Source organism: Ailuropoda melanoleuca, chromosome 6 (genome assembly GCF_002007445.2).
Source record: "Ailuropoda melanoleuca isolate Jingjing chromosome 6, ASM200744v2, whole genome shotgun sequence".
NCBI lineage: Eukaryota > Metazoa > Chordata > Mammalia > Carnivora > Ursidae > Ailuropoda > Ailuropoda melanoleuca.
Window position 1 is genome coordinate 12,225,377 of NC_048223.1, and position 18,999 is coordinate 12,244,375.

Consider the following 18,999-nt stretch of genomic DNA (forward strand, 5'->3'; position numbering starts at 1 on the left):
TAAAAGCATAACACTTAGGAAACAGGGGCAAAGTCTCATGACACTGGATCTGGCAAGACTTCTTAGATATAGACAAAAATGCAGAAGGAACATAAGATAATAAACTGGACTTAATCAAAATTTCAATCTTGTGCAAAGGACACTACCAACAGAATGAAAAGGCAGCCCATGGAAAACACAACAACAAAAAATAATTCAAAAATTGACAGGGACTTAGCAACATTTTTCTAGATATAGCTCCTCAGGCAAAAGAAATAAAAGCAAAAATAAACTATGGGGACTACAACAAAAAAAAAAAGGCTTTTGCAAAGCAAAGGAAATGATCAAAACAAAAAGGCAACATACTGAATGGGAGAAAATATTTACAAATGACGTGTCTGATTAGGAATTAATATCCAACACCAACAAAACTCAACACCAAAACAAACAGTCCCATTGAAAATGGGCAGAAAACATGAACAGATATTTCTCCAAAGAAGACATTCAGATGGCCAACAGACACGTGAAAAGATGCTCAACATCACTCTTCATCAGGGAAATACAAATCAAAACCACAATGAGATACCATGTCACACCTGTCAGAATGGCTAAAAGTAACAACACAGGAAACAACAGGTGTTGGTGAGGATGTGGAGAGAGGGGAACCCTCTTGCACTATTGGTGGGAATGCAAGCTGGTGCAGCTACTCTGGAAAACAGTATGGAGGTCCTCAAAAAAAAAAAAACAAAACTACCATATGATCCAGCAATTCCACTACCAGGTATTTACCCAAAGAAAACAAAAACACTAATTCAAAAAGATATATGCACCCCGACATTTACTGCAGCATTACTCACAATAGCCAAGCTGTGGAAGCAACCCAAGTGTTCATTGATGGATAAAGAAAATGTGTGTGGTACGTGTGTGTGGGTACACACATTCAAAGCATATTACTCAACCATTAAAAAAAAAATGAGATCTTGCCATTTGTGACAACATGGAAGGACCTAGAGGGTATCATGCTAAGTGAAATAAGTCAGACAAATTCCATAGGATTTCACTTATTTGTGGAATCTAAAAGAACAAAGCAAACAAAACCAAAAAAAAAGCAGACACAGACCCATAAATACAGAGAACAAACTGGTGGCTTCCAGAGGGGAGGAAGTAGGAAAATGGGCAAAACAGGTCAAAAGGAGTGAGAGGAACAGGCCTCTGATTGTGGAATGAATAAGTCACAGGGATGAAAGGTACAGTGTGGGAAATACAGTCTATGGTACTCTAATAGCGTTTTATGGTAAGAGATGGTAGCTGTACTTGTGGTGAGCAGAGCGTAAGACACAGAGTTGTCCAATCACTGTTGTACGCCTGAAATATAATATTGTGTGTCAACTATATAGAAGTCAACTACTTCAATTAAGAAAAAAATTAACTTGAATTGGCATTTCTCCAAAGAAGATATACAAATGGCCAATAAGAATATAAAAAGACACTCAACATCACTAATCATTTGGGAAATATAAATGAAAACCTAAATGAACTACTACTTCACACCCATTAGGATGAGTATTCTCAAAAAACACAAAATAGTAAGTGTTGATGATGATACAGAGAAACCAGAACTTTTGTGCATTGCTGGTAGGAATGTAAGATGGAGCAGCCACCGTGGAAAACAGTATGATGTTTCCCAAAAATATTAAAGAGAAATAACACCTGACCCAGTAATTCCACTCCTATGTGTATGCCCCAAAGAAAGAAAACAGGGATTCAAATAGATACCTGTACACCAATATTTGTTGCAGTATTATTTGCAATAGCCAAAAGCTGGAAATAGCTGGAGTGCCTGAATGGTTCAGCTGGTTAAGCATCTGCCTTTGGCTCAGGTCATGATCTCAGGGTACTGGGATCGAGTCCCACATAGGCTCCCTGCTCAGTGGGGAGTCTGTTTGTCCCTCTCCCTCTGCTCCTCCCACCCCAGCTTCTGTGCTCTCTCTTGCTCTCTAATAAATAAAATCTTAAAAAAGAAAAAAAAAAGAAGAAGAAGAAGGGGTACCTGGGTGGCTCAGTCAGTTAAGCGTCTACCTTTGGCTCAGGTCATGATCTCAGGGTCCTGGAATTGAGCCCTGCATCAGGCTTTCTGCTAGGCTAGGAGTCTGTTTCTCCTTCTGACTCTCCCTCTGTGCTCTCTAATAAATGGATAAAATCTTTGGGGGGAAAAAAAGATAGAAACAGCTCAAGTGTTCACTGACAGACGAATGGATATTACCACACATACTGAAATAAGCCAGTCACAAATGGGCAAATACTATATGAATTGTGGATATTTAAATGCAGTATATATATATATACATACTGAAATAAGCCAGTCACAAATGGGCAAATACTATACAATTTCACAAATTCAGACAGAACAGTGCTAGGAGTAGTAGGGAATGGTAAGCTAGTATTTAATCAGTACAAAGTTTCAGATGGGATAGATGAAAAAGTTCTAGAGATAGTTGGTGGTAGTGGTAGCATAAAAATGTGGATGTACCTAATGCCATAGAACTGTAACTGAAATTTTCCATTTTCAACTTTTTTTGGGTATATTTTACCACAATTTTTTGAAGTACTGCACCAGTGTTAAACTTCTTGAATTTAATAACTGATTGTGTAAGAAAACATCCTAATTCTTTTTTTTTTGAAACAAATTGAAGTATGTTTTATTTATTTTTTTATAATAATATTTTTTTATTATATTATGTTAGTCACCATACAGTACATCCCTGGTTTCTGATGTAAAGTTCGATGATTCATTAGTTGCGTATAACACCCACTGCACCATGCAATACATGCCCTCCTTACTACCCATCACCAGCCTATCCCATTTCCCCACCCCCCTCCCTTCTGAAGCCCTCAGTTTAGAAAACATCCTAATTCTTAAGAATTATATACTGAAGGGGCGCCTGGGTGGCACAGCGGTTAAGCGTCTGCCTTCGGCTCAGGGCGTGATCCCAGTGTTATGGGATCGAGCCCCACATCAGGCTCTTCTGCTATGAGCCTGCTTCTTCCTCTCCCATTCCCCCTGCTTGTGTTCCCTCTCTCGCTGGCTGTCTCTATCTCTGTTGAATAAATAAATAAAATCTNACTGAAGGGGCGCCTGGGTGGCACAACGGTTAAGCGTCTGCCTTCGGCTCAGGGCGTGATCCCGGCATTATGGGATCGAGCCCCACATCAGGCTCCTCTGCTATGAGCCTGCTTCTTCCTCTCCCACTCCCCCTGCTTGTGTTCCCTCTTTCGCTGGTTGTCTCTCTGTCGAATAAATAAAAAAAATAATAAAAAATCTTTAAAAAAAAAAAAAAGAATTATATACTGAAGCATTAAGCAGTAAAGAGACACGATATATACAACCCACTCACAAATGGTTAAGAATTCTGCAAATTTGAAATTTCAAAATAAAGACTTTTGAAAAACTCTGTTCAAAAGGTAGTATTAAGAGGAGGAAAACTGCAAATCACAGCGTGGGAGAAGGCAGGTGCAACACACAACTGATAAAGAACTTATATCCAGAATATAAAAAGAATTCCTAAAAATAAGAAAAAATACCACAATTTTTAAAATGGGCAAAGAATTCCTAAAAATAAGGAAAAAAACACAATTTTTAAAATGGGCAAAATAGATGAACAGGCACACTACAAAAGAAGAAACATATGAAAAGGTGCTAAACCTCATTAGTCATGGAAACGCAATGAGAGATCACACCACATGCGAACTGGCATAATTAAATTATATTAATAAAAGTGCTGGCAAGGATGTGAAACAAGTGAAATTCTCACACACTGCAAATAGAAGTGTGAATTGCTGCAACCTCTTTAAAGAACAGTTAGGCATTAACTAAAAAAGCTGAAGATATATACATCCTATGACATAACAATGCCCTTACCTTGAGAACCTGAAACCAGGGTACAGGTATAAGAATGTTTAGATCAGCATCAATGGCAATAGCAAAAATCTTTATAAACACAAATGGTAGTAGAATGGATGAATATGTTAAGATAATTTACTACAAAGCTATTAAAATGAATGAACTAACAAAGAACATGGATAAATCTTAAAAACATATGAGTCAAGCCATGCACAAAAGAATGAACAAAAGAATGAATATTATATAATTTTGCCCTACATTAAAGGTCAAAATAGGCAACAAACCACAATTTTTAATCGTAAAGGAAAGCAAATACAGATAATTACCATAAAAGTTGAGATCATAAATAATTCTGGACAGGATGAATGGAGGCAACAGTGACTAGAAAAGGTAATGGAAGCAGGGCTCCTGGAGGCCATTTCTTGAACTCAGTGTTATTTCCATGGATTTAGACTTAATAATTGCTAAACTGTACATATTTTACATACTTCCCTGAGTATGAGACAATTAACAGTGCTTACAAATTTTTTAAATTCAATGAGAGAGGAGGCAAAGACAGAATCAGGGAGACAAGTTAGGATTCTGCAATAATCCAGGTGGGATGCTTGAATCAAAACGGTAGCAGTGTAAGTAGTAAGAAATACATAGCAATTTGATTCTAGATTACATCCTAAAGTAGAGCGAACAGGATTTGGAACTAAACTTGGCATGTGACAGAAAAAGAGGAGTTAAAATGGTGCAATGTTTTTTGTTTTTTGTTTTTTTTACCTGAGCCACTGGAATGCTGACTTGCCATTTACTGAGATGGGGAAGGCTTCAGGAAAGCACCTTGGAAGAGGCTTATAAGAGACCAAAACCTATCAAGTTTGAGATACCACTGAAGTCCAAATGGAAACACTGGTAGGCAACTACATGGGTAATCCTAGAGTTCAGGAGTGCTCTATCCCAAAGACACAGATTTGAGAGCAGTCAGCATATAGATGGCTATTTAAAGTCTTGAGATGGGATAAAATCACCCGGGGAAGGAGAGAAGAGCTAGAAGAAGAAAACAAAAGTTATGATGCTTCCAAGTTTCAGAGGAAGGAGTGATCAGCTAGGTCAAATGCTGAAAGGTCAAGGAAGATGATGACTGAGATATGTCGACTGGATTTAATGCTGGAACTGTAATGTCTTTGGTACAAAAAATTGACATTATGTATGACTCTGAACAGAATAATATCCACTTCATCAGAAACTAAATATTCAAGTATATTCACATTTATATTTCTCAATTCTGTTCTGTTCCCCTGGTCTATTTATTTACAAGTTAATGAAACAGTTGTTATTTCGCTTTATATTTTATCACCTGGCAGAGCGAGCCTCTCATTACGCTTCTTTCATGGAATATCCAGTCCTTTAAAAATCACTCTAGTACAATTTTTATTGCACTCTCATTAAACACATGAAATATTCAAGATATAGAATGCGTAAGACCTGATGATTAGTTGTGAAGGACTAAAGAGGGGAGGCGGCACCAATACGCAGACATTAAAGAAAGTTCTACAAGTGAAGGATGGGATTGCTTAGGATACTAACACATAACTAATGAGAAAGGGCATAAAAAACACCAAAATCAGTATTATTTCTATACACTAATAAAATATCTGAAAAAGCCGGCCCATTCACAAACATAACAAAGTATTCCAAATGAATTTAACAAAGGAGGTGAAAGATCTATACACTGAAAGCTGTATGACTTTGATGAAAGATATTGAAGATGACAAAAAATAAATGGAAGAGATCCCATGTTCCCAGATAAGAATATTGTTAAAATGTCCATACTACCCAGAGCCATCTATAGATTCAGTGCCAACTCCTTTCAAATTTCCAATGGCATTTTTGACAGAAATAGAAGAAAAAATCTAAACTTTGTATAGAACTACAAAAGACCCCAAATAGCCAAAACAATCCTGACAAAGATGAATAAAGCTAGAGGCACCATACTTTCTGATTTTTAACTCTACTACAAAGTTATAGTAATCAAAACAGTATAGCACAGGCATAAAAACAGACACACAAACCAATAGAACAGAATCAAGAGCCCAGAAGTAAATGCTCATATATACTGTCAACTAATATTTGACAAGGGAGCCAAGAATATTCAATGGGAAAAACTAAGGCTCTTCAAGAAATAATTTTGGGAAAACAGGATCACTACAGGCAGAAGAATGCAATTAGACCCATATATTCGACTGGTCACAAAAATTAACTCAAAATGGATTAAAGACTTAAAGACCTGAAATCATAAAACTCTTAGAAGAAAACATAGGGAGGGGCACCTGGGTGGCTCAGTCGATTAAACATCTGCCTTTGGCTCAGCTTATGATCCCAGGGTCCTGGGACTAGGCCCCACATAGGGCTCCCTGTTCAGCGGGAGCCTGCCTCTCCCTCTCCCTCTGCCCCTTCCCTGCTTATGCTCTCTCCCTTGATCTCCCTTGATCTCTCTCTCTCTCTCAAATAAAAAAAATCTTTAAAAAAAATTTTTTTAATTAAAAAAAAAGAAAACATAGGGAATATGCTCCTTGATACTGATCTTAGCAACAATTTTATGGATATGACACCAAAAGCATAAACAAAAGCACAAATTAACAAGCAGGACATCAAACTAAAAAGCTTCTGCAGAGCAAAAGAAAATCAACAAAATGAAAAGGCAACCTCCTAAATGGGAGAAAATATTTGCAAATCATATATCTGAAAAGGGGTTAATATCAAAAATATTTAAAGAACTACTACAACTCAATAACAACTACAACAAAAATCCAAAATGGTAATCATGTGAGGTGAAAAATGTGTTAACTAGCCTTATTGGGATAAACATTTCACAATACAGACATGTATCAAGCTATCACATTGTACACTTTAAACTTAACAGTGTTATATGACAATTGTGTCAATAAAGCTAGAAAAAATGTTTTTAATGAACATAGGATCTCAATAGATATTTTTCCAAGGAAGACATACAAATGGTCAAGAAGTATATGAAAAGATACCCAACATCACGAATCATGAGAGAAATGTAAATCAAAACCAAAAGGAGGTACCACCTCAACCTGTTAGAATGGCTATTATCAAAAAGACGGTAAATGTTGGCAAAAAAGGTGGAGAAAAGGGAACCCTTATGCACTCTTTTTGGGAATGTAAATTGATACAGCCACTATGGAAAACAGCAGGGAAGTTCCCCAAAAAAGTTAAAATAGAGTTATCATATGATCCAACAACTCCACTTCTAGATACATATCCAAAGGAAACCATCAACAAAACTAAAAGACAACCTACTAAATGGGAAAAGATATTTGTAAATGACATATCTGATAAAGGGTTAGTATCTAAAATATATAAAGAACTGATACAACTCAACAGCCCCAAAACAAATAACCCAAACAAAAAATGGGTAGAAAACATGAACAGACATTTCTCCAAAGAAGACACACAGATGGCTAACAGACACAGAAAAAGATGCTCAACATCACTCATCTTCAGGGAAATGCAAATCAAAACCACAATGAGATATCATCTCACACCTATCAGAATGGCTAAAATCATAAACACAAGAAACAAGTGTTGGCAAGGATGTGGATAAAAAGAAACCCTCGGGGCGCCTGGATGGCACAGCGGTTAAGTGTCTGCCTTCGGCTCAGGGCGTGATCCCGGCGTTGTGGGATCGAGCCCCACATCAGGCTCCTCTGCTATGAGCCTGCTTCTTCCTCTCCCACTNNNTTGGTGAGAATGTAAATTGGTATAGCCATTGTGGAAAACTATGGAGGTTCCTCAAAAAATTAAAAATAGAACAAAAAAAAAAAAAAAAAGGAACCCTCATGCACTGCTGGTGGGAATGCAAACTGATGCAGCCACTGTAGATAACAGTAGGGAGGTTCCTCAAAAACTACCCTGTGATCCAGTAATCATACTACCAAGAATACAAACACTAATTCAAAGGGATATATGCATCCTTATGTTTACTGCAGTGTTATTTACAATAGCCAAATTACGGAAACAGCCCCCCAAATATCCATGATTGATGAATGGATAAAGAAGATGTCACACACACACACACACACACACACACACACACACACACAGAGGAATATTATTCAGCCATAAAAAAGAATGAAATTTTGCCATATGCGACAAGGGTAGAGTTAGAGTACAAGGCTAAGTGAAATAAGCCAATCGGAGAAAGACAAATACCATGTGATTTCACTCATGTGTGGAATTTAAGAAACAAAACAAATGAACAAAGGGGAAAAAAAGACGAACCAAAAAAAAAAGGCTCTTAACTATGAAGAACAGATGGTTACCAGAGGGGAGGTGGGTGGCAGATGGGTGAAACAGGTGAAGGGGTGAAGACCACTGAGTAATATATGGAATTGCTGAATCACTATATTGTACACCTGAAACTAAGATAACACTGTATGTTAACTACATTAGAATTAAAATTTTTTAAAAAAGAAATGAAATCAAGATCTCAAAGAGATATGTGTACTCCCATGTTCACTGCAGCATGATTTACAACAGCCAAGATAGGAAAACAACCTAATGTTGTATTATACACAATTGCTAGGAGAGTAGATCTTAAATGTTCTCACCACAAGAAAGATATGGTAGTTATTTGAGATGCCAAAGGTGCTGGCTAACTAACACTAGGGTGGTAACTATTTTTGCAATATATAAGTTTCTCAAATTGTACCCCTTAAACTTATACAGTGTTATATGTCCATTAGAGCTCAATAAAGCTAGAAAATAACTACAAAGAGAGAGAAAGCCATGTAGAATGAACGCCAGCATCTACAGTGAGTGGAATGGCAGGAGACGGCAATGGATACCAAGAAAGCTGGAGAGGTGAGGAAAAAATGCCAGAGACAATGGAGTGGAGGCAAAGGGAGACAAATGTTGCTAATACACTGAGGAGAATGTGTGTTAAAGATCACTGACAGTGACACAGAGATCACTGATGACCTTAAAAAAACCGGTTTTAGTGGAGTGAGGGGGCAGAGCCAAATTGGAATGTGTTAAGGAGAGGATGGGAAGATAGGAATAGGGCAATAGCCACAGGGAGATGCAGACTAGGGAAGGGCTTTGGTGGTTGTTTTGAAGATAGGAAATACCTGAAGAGGGGTTAGTTCTGATGGGAGAACCCAGTACTAAGGGAGAGGCTAAAGATGGTAGATAAAAGAGAATGGACAGGAGAAGGCTGGCTACTGAAAAGGTGTGAAGAGTCACATGAATGTAGGGAGAGGGGGAGAGGACGGGCTTAGCCAAAGGAATTGCCACCTCTGTTCCCGGCAGGAAGAAGAGGACTGGGTGAGCTCAAGTAGGTATTGTATATATCGATGTCGTAAGCAAGGTAGAAGCAATTCGGCTTTGTTCAGGAAGAGATGTGGTCATCTGAATTTTTAAAATCCACCCCTGTTGAACATATAGGTTGCTTTCAGTCTGTCACTAAGAACAGAATATCTGGATCAAAGGGTAAGCTTTTCATAATTTCTCAATTCCTACTGCCAAACTACCCTCGAGAAAAAGGTGTTCCCTATTTACACTCCCTCTATTTACAGTGTTCTTCTCATACTGGAGAACTATCTTTACCTCTCCCCCTCCGAATCAGTCTTGGCATTTATTGCTCATTATTATTAAATGTATTTCATGAGGAAAAGACTAATTTTTTAAAAAAGGTATAAAGTTAAAGTAATTACCCATGTACAAATGCAAGCAGGCCTCATTTAAAATTAGAAATCTCATTCTATCAAAATTATGTACTACAGATAAAGCACCTCTCAAAATGAAGTTAGAGATCAGATTTACCATTATAAACAATATGTATGAAATGGCAAACGGCCAAAGAAATAAAGGTGAGACATAAGAAGCAACTTCCCAATAAAGTAGATTACAGAAAAGACTACCATGAGAAACATTTTCTTTGTTTTTAAGAAAGGGAGAGAAAGTGGGGGGAGTTGTGGGGGAAGGGCAGAGGGAGGGGGTGAGAGAATCCTAAGCAGGCTCCACGGCCAGGACAGAGTGTAACACAGGGCTTGATCCCACAACCCTGAGATCAAAACCTGAGCTGAAATTGAGTCAGATGCTCAACCAACTGAGCCCCCCAGGTGCCTCCATGAGGAACTTTTTTAATAGGATTCAGCAACCAGTCATCTGTCTAGGCAGAAGACAGGGTCCTTTGATTACTTAAAAATCATCTGCAATTCAAATCAACAAGTAAAATCACCCACCGATGAAGTACACAAGCACATTCTGCCACAGAAGTCCCATAAGCTACATATTTCATGCCCAAACCTTCTCTCCACTAAGACCTTATCATTACTATGCTGAGAACAGTGATAATGCAGATAACCCAGATCTAGGTCAGGAACTATTTTTATTGCAGGTTGAGGTACTACACAATTCTCAAAAGGCAGGAGAAACAGGCCCTTCTTTCTTACCTTTACCATGAACGTGAAATCAGTTAGAGCAGGGGAATACACAGCCCCACCAGCACACGGGCCCATGATCAGAGAAATCTGAGGGATTACTCCAGATGCCAGGACGTTCCTCTGCCAAAAGAGAAAGGCAAGGCATGCAGTTACAGAGGTGTTCAAGGCACTACCTGCAGAAAGATAAAGGCAGTAATAAAATTACATTTGGCTTTTAGTCACAGAAATTCTATGCTGGAGGCAAGAGACCTAATCAGTACAGGTTCTCCCAAAATTATATATGCAATTTCTCCCCATAACAGAAGGGATGGCTGGCTTATTACTTTCTGCAGCAAATACCCTCTCTCCCCTCCTTGGCAGTAGTTTCCCCAAAAGCTCCGACAGGACATAAGCTCAGAGAGACTCCATTCACTCCTACCCCAGCTCCAAACACACCTCAGGCCCTGCACCCCTAACTGCACAAAGCTGACTGAAAATGAATGAAAACCTTAGGAAGAATATACAAGGCCGACACTTATCCTGGAGCCACGACCTTTCACACCCAGACAGAGGGTACCCAGCAGTTACAAAGCAAGGCTAAGAGGCGGGTGGTACTTTACTCTGAGTCTTCAATGTCTGTCCACCTCACATGGGCAGGGCATATGGGGAAAGGAGGTAGCAGGGGAAAGGGAGGTAGCAGGAGCCAGGAAGGCTCCATGGGGACAGAGATAAGTGAAGGGCCAAGCCTCAGGCCACCTCCTGGGGAAAAAAAAAAAATGGGGTCTGGAAGACCCAGGCAAGATGATGAAGTCCAGTGACTCCTTGCCCAACCCCCAACTTTTTTCCTTCCCCTGGGTTCCATCAGCGTAAGAGAAGTATGTCCACTTTTAGCCCTTTCTTTGCTCTCAGCCCAATTTCTATAAATCATAGGACGTAGCTGAGGACAGAACAAAAAGCCATCTATACAGAGGATTCTGGGAAGATGGCAGAGTAGGAAGCACCAGGAATCTGTCCTCACCTAGACAACAACTGCACTGCATAATCTGTCTGGTAAAACTTTTTGAAACTCTAGTCTATTGAAGGCTTCCAACTCCCAGCAGAAAATTTGGAGAATAAACTGCGGCTAATTTTAGTCAGTTTTAGCTCTCAGCACAATAGCCGCTACTCATCTGCTGCCCCGTAGCCACAAGGCAGGCAGCAGTCCTATAGTCCTGGAGCAGCTTACACAGGGCTTTCAGGAGCCAGTGCAGGCGAAAAGCACTCTGTCCTCCGAATATGAGGGATCACCCACTGCTGATTCTGGTTACAGAGATGTAGTTAGACAGGTAGGTAGCCACTGTTGTACCTCCTTACCCCACTGCTGCAAGCCCCTGCCCCTCCAGCTCAGTATCACTAATCATTAGGTAAATACAAACCATAACTAGAATGAGGTACCACAACACAAATACTGGGATGGCTACTACCAAACAGAAAACAAGCAATGTTTGCAAGAATGTAGAGAAATTAGAACTTTTGCACAGTACTGGTGGGAATGTAAACTGGTACAGCAACTACAAAAAACAGCATAGAAGTTCCTCAAAAATTTAAAAATTATCATGTGATCCAGAAATTCCACTTCTGGCAATATACCAAAAAGAATGGAAACCAGGATCTCAAGGAGATATCTGTACACCCACACTCAAAGCAACATTACTCACAATAACTGAAACACAGAAGCAACCCAAGTCTCCATCAATGAATGAATGAATAAGCAAAATGTGGTATGTACATACAGTGGAATACTATTTAGCCTTAAAAAGGAAAAACTTCCTGTCACGTGCTACAACATGGATAAAACTTGAGGACATTAAGTAAAGTGAAATAAGCCATTCACAAAAACACAAATTAATACAATATGCAAGCTGGTACAGCCACTCTGGAAAACAGAATGGAGGTTCCTCAAAAAGTTGAAAGTAGAGCTACCCTATGACCCAGCAATTGCACTACTAGGTATTTACCCCAAATATACAAATGTAGTGATCCGACAAGACACCTGCACCCCAATGTTTATAGCAGCAATGTCCACAATAGCCAAACTATGGAATGAGCCCAGATGTCCATCAACAGACGAATGGATAAAGAAGATGTGATGTGTATACACACACACACACACACACACACACACACACACAATGGAGTATTACTCAGCCATCAAAAGGAATGAAATCTTGCCATTTGCAACGACGTGGATGGAACTAGACAGTATTATGCCAAGGGAAAATAAGTCAGAGATGGAATATTATATGATTTCACTCATTTGTGGAATTTAAGAAACAAAACAGAGGAGCATAGATGAAGGGAGTGAGAAATAAAACAAGACTTAATCAAAGAGGAAGACAAACCATAATAGATTCTTAATCATAGGAAACAAACTGAGGGTTGCTGGAGAGGAGGTGAGTGGGGGGGCTGGGGTAACTGGGTGATGGACATTAAGGAGGGCACATGAGGTAATGAGCACTGGGTATTATATACAACTGATGAATCACTGAATTCTACCTCTGAAACTAATAATACACTGTATGTTAATTAATTGATCAACTGAATTAAAAAGATACAATATGATTCCACTTATATAAGGTACTTAGTCAAAATCACACAAAGTAGAATGGTGATTGCCAGGGGCTGAGAGGAGGCAATAATAGGGAGAAACTGTTTAACGGATATAGAGTTCTGGTTTCTTTTTCTTTTCTTTTTTAAAACATTTAAGTTTTTTTTTTTTTTTTTAGTAATCTCCACGCCTAATATGGAGCTTGAACTCACAACCACAAGATCAACAGTCCCATGCTCTTCCAACTGAGCCAGTAAGGTACCCCTAGTTCCAGTTTTGCAAGATGAATAGAGTTACATGGATGAATACTGGTTATGGCTGCACAACACTATGAATGTATTTAATACCACTGGATGTACACTTAAAAATAGTTAAATTGGTAAATTTCATGTGTATTTTACAACAATAAAAAAAGCTGAAAAAGTTATATTTTGCAAAAACTATCAAGGTGTGTGGGTAAAACTTCCAGCTATGGCAGAGTGAAGAGTTCAGAAAACTTTCCCCCCAAAGAAACAACTATACAACTGGACAAAATTGTCAAAAACAAACGTTCAGAGGCTTAGGAATCAGATCAAATATTAACAAATTGAGAAGTGCTTATTGATTAAAAAAACAAAACAACATTGCTAAACTTGAGATAAGAACAGTGACATTCTTCACTAAGGCTGCTACCATTGCCCACACCTCAGGATGTCCTTCAGGGTGAAAGAAAATAACAACAGACAGTAATTAAAACCCACAGAAGTAATATCACTAAAAATGTTAAATATGTGATTAAATATACAATACTGTATATAGTTCTCTTAATACTTTAGAAGACAAGATTGTATAAAGCAATTACTTTAATACTTTTTTTCTAGACTCATAAGGTATATAACAATAACGGAACAAAGAAAGGGGAGCTATATGGGATCAAAGATCCTATATTTTACCAGAATTAAGTCAGTTTTAATTTGAAATAGAGACTGTGGTCAATTGACATACATATCGTAACCCTTAGAGCAACTACCAAATAACTCAATAAACAGTTTTTTAAAAAGTCAGAGGAATCAGAAAACTACATTAAAATTATGTGTTTAACATAAAAGAGATATCATAGAAGATGCTGGAACAAGAAGCTCTAAGAATCCAGGCCTCAAACTAAACATCTATTGAGTTCGCAGGAATGGTCTGAAGCAACTATTTTGAAACTCTGAAGTCTAGCAGAACCATGCCACACCCTGCAACCCTGCAACCCTGCAACCCTGCAGCAGACAGCCATGGGGACTATCAGCCATGTTTCTAGAGTGCCTAGCTGTTGTCAGAGTAGGCAATAAGCACCCTGTCCCCCAAAAATCAGGGTTATGTGTATTGATTACTGATCATGGCTTTTAATCAATAAAGGACCAGTACAGAGGCTGACAACTGTTTCAACCCACAGGTTCAAGTAGCTCTCTAAAGCTGAGATGGGATTTAAGGAGACAGTTTCTTGCAACGCCTGGGTGGCTCAGTGAGTTAAGCACCTACCTTCAGCTCAGGTCATGATCCCAGGGGCCTGGGACCAAGTCCCGCATTGGACTCCTTGTTCAGCAGGGAGCCTACTTCTCCCTCTGCCTGCCACTGCCTTTGCTTGTGCTTTCTCTCTCTCTCTCTGACAAATAAATAAAATATTTAAAAATAAAAAAATCTGACAAGTTTTTAAAAATAAATAAATAAATAAAAATAAAAAGTCAGTTTCTCTTCAAGGAGCCAGATGTTTAAAAAAATCTATGTCAGGTCACTGGTTGACTGCCAGAAACTTCAGTGACCACACCTAACATGTAACATATTTTTGCAAAAACAGCTCAGAAAGTCATAAATGGATAGATTCACCCCCCAACAAGCAAAACTCCACAATCCCTGATGAGTGAATTAGATTTACAACATTACCAGAAATATACATTATTCCCAGTACTCAATAAAAACAAGAAATTACTAAACACATAAAGAAACAGGCTACTATAGACCATTCACAGTAAACAAAGAATTTGACAGAAACCATCACTGAGGAAGCTCAGACATTGGAATTGTCAAAGATGTTATAGGAACAGTCTTTCTTAAAAGACTTATTTATTTTAGAGGGACAGAAAGAGAGAGAAAAAGAGAGGGGGAGAAAAAGAGGGATAAAAAGAGAGAAGGAGAAAAAGAGAGGGAGAAAAAGAGAGGGAGAAAAAGAGAGAGGGAGAAAAAGAGAGAGGGAGAAAAAGAGAGAGGGAGAAAAAAAGAGAGGGAGAAAAAGAGAGAGGGAGAGTGCACCCACATGTATGCACAAGTTGCAGGAGACGCAAAGGGAGAGAAGGGAATCTGACACAGGGCTTGATCTCATGACCCATGAGATCATAACCTGAGCCAAAACCAAGAGTCAGACATTCAGGCGACTGAGCAACCCAAGAACCCCAGCAATAGTCTTAAATACAAGTCAATGAGCTAAAGAAAATCATGAGGGGGGAGAAAAGGAAATTAAAAAAAAAAAAAAAAACAGTGAACAAAATGAGTATGCCAATAAAGAGACAGAAATAAAAAGAAACTAAGCAGATATTCTGGAGTTGAAAAGGACAATAACTGAAATGAAAAGCTTACTAAAGGGGTTGAACAGCAGATTTCGAGCAAAAGAAAAATTCAGAGAACTTGAAGATAAGACAACTGAAACTAGTCTGAGGAGAAGCTAAGAAAACAGAAAAGAAAAATGAACAGCCTGAGGAACCCGTAAGGAAGCAGACATGTACCAACATACACATTACAGTACTCTCAGAAGAGAGGAAGAGGACCCTCAGCTCTATGGTCAACTAACCTTCCACAAAGCAGTAAAGAATATCCAATGGAAAACAGACTGTCTTTTCAACAAATGGTGTTGGGAAAATTGGACAGCCACATCCAGAAGAATGAAACTGGACCATTTTCTCACACCATACACAAATAGACTCAAAAATGAATGAAAGACCTAAATGTGAGACAGGAAAATCCACCAAAATCCTAGAGGAGAACAGAGGCAGCACCTCTTCGACCTTGGCCACAGCAACTTCTGCTAGACACATCTCCAAAAGCAAGGGAAACAAAGACAAAAATGAATTGGGACTTCATCAAAAAGTTTTTGCACAGAAAAGGAAACAGTTGACAAAACCAAAAGACAACCAACAGAATGCAAGAAGATATTTGCAAACAACATATCAGATAAAGGGCTAGTACCCAAAACCTATAAATAACTTATCAAACTCAACACCCAAAGAACAAATAATCCAGTCAAAAAATGGGCAGAAGACACATACAGACATTACTCCAAAGAAGACATACAAATAGCCAACAGACACATGAAAAAAATGTTCAACAGCACTTGGCAGCAGGGAAATACAAATCAAAACCAAAGTGAGATACCACCACCTCCCACCAGTCAGAATGGCTAAAATTAACAAGTAGGGAACAACAGATGTTGGCAAGGATGTGGAGAAAGGGGAACCCTCTTACACTGTTGGTGGGAACGCAAGCTGGTGCAGCTACTCTGGAAAACAGAATGGAGGTTCTTCCAAAAGTTGAAAATAGAGCCACCCTAAGACCCAGCAATTGCACTACGAGATACTTACCCCAAGAACATAAATGCAGTGATCCAAAGGGGCACCTGCACCCCAATGTTTTTAGCAGCAATGTCTACAATAGCCAAACTATGGAAAGAGCCCAGATGTCCATTGACAGATGAATGGATAAAGAAGATGTGGTATGTATATATATATGTGTACATATACACATATATATATATAGAATGGAATACTACTCAGCCATCAAAAAAAAAGAAATCTTGCCATTTGCAATGATGTGGCTGGAACTAGAGGGTATTATGCTAAGCAAAATAGGTCAATCAGAGAAAGACAATTATCATATGATTTCACGCATGTGGAATTTAAGAAACAAAACAGGATCATGGGGGAAGGAAGGGAAAAATAAAACAAGACAAAATCAGAGGGGGAGACAAACCATAAGAGACCCTTAATCATAGGAAACAAATGAGGGTTGCTGGAGGAGAGGGGATTGTGGGATAGGGTAACTGGGTGATGGACATTAAGGAAGGCACATGACGCAAGGAGCACAGGGTGTTATATAAGACTGATGAATCACTGAACTTTACCTCTGAAACTAATATATTATATGTTAATTGAATTTAATTTTGTTTAAAAGAGAAAAAGTTTTTTTAAAAAAAAAAGAAGAGGAAGAGGCAGATAAAATATTTCAAGAAATAATGTCTGAAAACTTCCAAGATTTGATGAAAGATGTGAATATACACATCCAAGAATCTCAGTGAATTCCATGCAGGCAGGATGAACTCAGATTCACACCAAACTCACATTATAATCAAACTAGTGAAACCCAAACACAAGGAAAAGAATGTGAGGGCAGGAAGAGAGAAGAACTTGTCACATACAGTACATCCTCAATAAAATTAAAATTAACAGCTGGTTTCTTACCAGAAATCACAGAGTCCAGTGGGATATTTAAGAGTCTTGAAAGGAAAAAGAAAAGTGTCAAATATATCCAACAAAACTATCCTTCAAGAATAAAAGAAAAATTAAGGCATTTCCAGACAAAAGTTGAAGAAGGTTGTTACAGTAGACATGCCATTCAAGAAATGTTACAGGTCCTTTAGCCTGAAATGAAAGCACCACAGTAAGTACCTTGATGCCATGAGAAAAAATAAACACTAATAAGTGGAATTTTTTAAGTAAACATAAAAAACAGTATTATTACAGTACTTTGGTTTTGTCTGTAACATCTCTCTTCTTCCCATGGTATTTAAAAAGCAAATGCACAAAACAATTATAAATCTGTTAATGGGTACACAATGTATAAAGATATAATCTATAATAACAACATGGAGGAAGAATGGAGATACATACAAGTAGAACTTCTGTATACTACTGAAGCTAAACTGGTATTATTCAAAACAAATTGCTGTAAATTTAAGGTAATAATTGTAATCCCCTAGATAACCATTAGGAGAAAAATGATGAAAATGAATGAAAGAAGTGAATCAAAATGACACACTTAAAAAAATAACTACTAAAAAAAGCATTAATGGAGGAACCAAGGAACAAAAAAACAGAGAAAATACGTAAAATAGCAGAAATAAATCCTTTATTAGTAATCACATTAAATGTAAATGGGTTAAATTCCTCTATTACTATAGATTTAAAAATGCAGCTTTTGAGGCACCTGGGTGGTGCAGTCATTAAGCGTCTGCCTTCGGCTCAGGGTGTGATCCCAGCGTTATGGGATTGAGCCCCACATCGGACTCCTCTGCTGGAAGCCTGCTTCTTCCTCTCCCACTCCCCCTGCTTGTGTTCCCTCTCTCGCTGGCTGTCTCTCTCTCGGTCAAATGAATAAATAAAATCTTAAAAAAAAAATGCAGCTTTTGAGGGTAATATAGGAAGAACCTGAACGCACCTCCTCCCGTAGCCACAATGCATCTATAGCTACATATTGAACAATGTCCTCTAAAAAAATAAAAATAAAAATCCTAAAGGCTGAATCAGTGACAACTACACAGAAGAAAACCACATCAAGGCAGGTATGAGAGGCTGGGGGACACAATATCACATTAACCTCATGTAAAACCTGGACCTTCTCCCTAAGGAGCAAAGAGTTAGAGCCCCAAACTGAGAATCCCAAACTTTTAAGATAAACACCTGAGAGATACACCCCCAAATTACCTAACAGGGCTCATATCCTGAGACCCACAAGACTGAAGCAATCTTGAAAACCACTTTTAAGGCCTCACACACTTGGACTTACCCCAAAACACAGCTCAAAGGCAGCAAACTGCACCCAGACTTAAAGTGAAGAAAGCTCACATGCTTATATTAAACCATCAGCCTGAAGGGCAGACATATACACACACATCTAGGAGCCTGCTTGAATATTCAACAGGAACAGAGGCTGAGGGGGCACCATCTTTGTGTTCTCTTTGCCATGCTCCAGAGCACTAGCATCTCCTAGAAGGGAGATTTTGCACACACCTGGTGCCCCAATTTTTGCAGGTGCCATCTAGGGGACACCTCTTGATTGCTTGGTTCTGGAGGTCAGAGGAC

General features: G+C 38.6%; 1 protein-coding gene across 3 annotated transcripts in view; it reads right to left on the minus strand.

Annotated features, from left to right (window-relative positions):
* Positions 1-18,999, minus strand: part of PCCB (propionyl-CoA carboxylase subunit beta) — a 106,419-nt gene that overhangs the window by 63,052 nt on the left and 24,368 nt on the right. For 2 of the 3 annotated variants that reach the window (XM_034661960.1, XM_011231798.3), the window contains one exon: positions 10,351-10,461. The exons of the other annotated variant lie outside the window; for it this stretch is intronic. In XM_034661960.1, coding sequence (XP_034517851.1) covers positions 10,351-10,461 — 111 coding nt within the window. The remainder of the gene's footprint in view (positions 1-10,350; positions 10,462-18,999) is intronic. 3 annotated transcript variants of the gene reach the window in all.